The sequence below is a fragment of the Pediculus humanus genome, genomic scaffold (assembly GCF_000006295.1).
Source record: "Pediculus humanus corporis 1103172109034 genomic scaffold, whole genome shotgun sequence".
NCBI classification, from domain to species: Eukaryota; Metazoa; Arthropoda; class Insecta; order Psocodea; family Pediculidae; genus Pediculus; species Pediculus humanus.
In genome coordinates, this window is record NW_002988411.1 from 380 (window position 1) to 1,017 (window position 638).

General features: G+C 44.2%; 1 protein-coding gene across 1 annotated transcript; it reads right to left on the reverse strand.

The window, feature by feature from the left end:
- Nucleotides 1-319: 319 nt before the first annotated feature.
- On the reverse strand, nucleotides 320-499 carry Phum_PHUM622080 (uncharacterized protein; the record flags this gene model as incomplete). Its single annotated transcript, XM_002433244.1, has 1 exon — nucleotides 320-499. The coding sequence occupies one exon, from the start codon at nucleotides 497-499 to the stop codon at nucleotides 320-322; it is 180 nt and encodes a 59-aa protein (XP_002433289.1).
- Nucleotides 500-638: the final 139 nt, after the last annotated feature.

Sequence of the window (638 nt, forward strand, 5' to 3'; positions counted from 1 at the left end):
GAGAAGGAAGTGAGGGGAGAAGGAGGAGAAGGACGAGGAAGAGAAGGAAGTGAGGGGAGAAGGAGGAGAAGGACGAGGAAGAGAAGGAAGTGAGGGGAGAAGGAGGAGAAGGACGAGGAAGAGAAGGAAGTGAGGGGAGAAGGAGGAGAAGGACGAGGAAGAGAAGGAAGTGAGGGGAGAAGGAGGAGAAGGACGAGGAGAAGGAGGAGAAGAAGAAGGACGAGGAGAGGAAGAACGAGGCGGGGGAGGAGAGGAGGAGCTCTCGAGCAATTAAAAAAAGTTTTTAAACAATAATGTTTAAACGGACATTTTTAATTGATTAATTTTTTGCGTAAAACGAATTGGTATTCGTCGATAAAGTGTATTGATTCGTCATGGCTCTTAAAAATAATTTCTTTCTCAAATTGGCCGCTTCCCGTTGGATTTCTTCGTTGTTGTTACTGTTGAGCTCGAGCAAACCGATTAATTTAACCTGAAAAAGAGAGAGAGAGAGAGACATAAATAAAAAAAGAGAGAGAGAGAGAGAGACGACAATAAGAAATCATTATTATTTCTTTGCCCCATCAGGTCAAATCGACGACCTTGTTTCCTTTCAAAGGTTCCCTCATCCCCCCACTCATTCGCTCACTTACCACTTG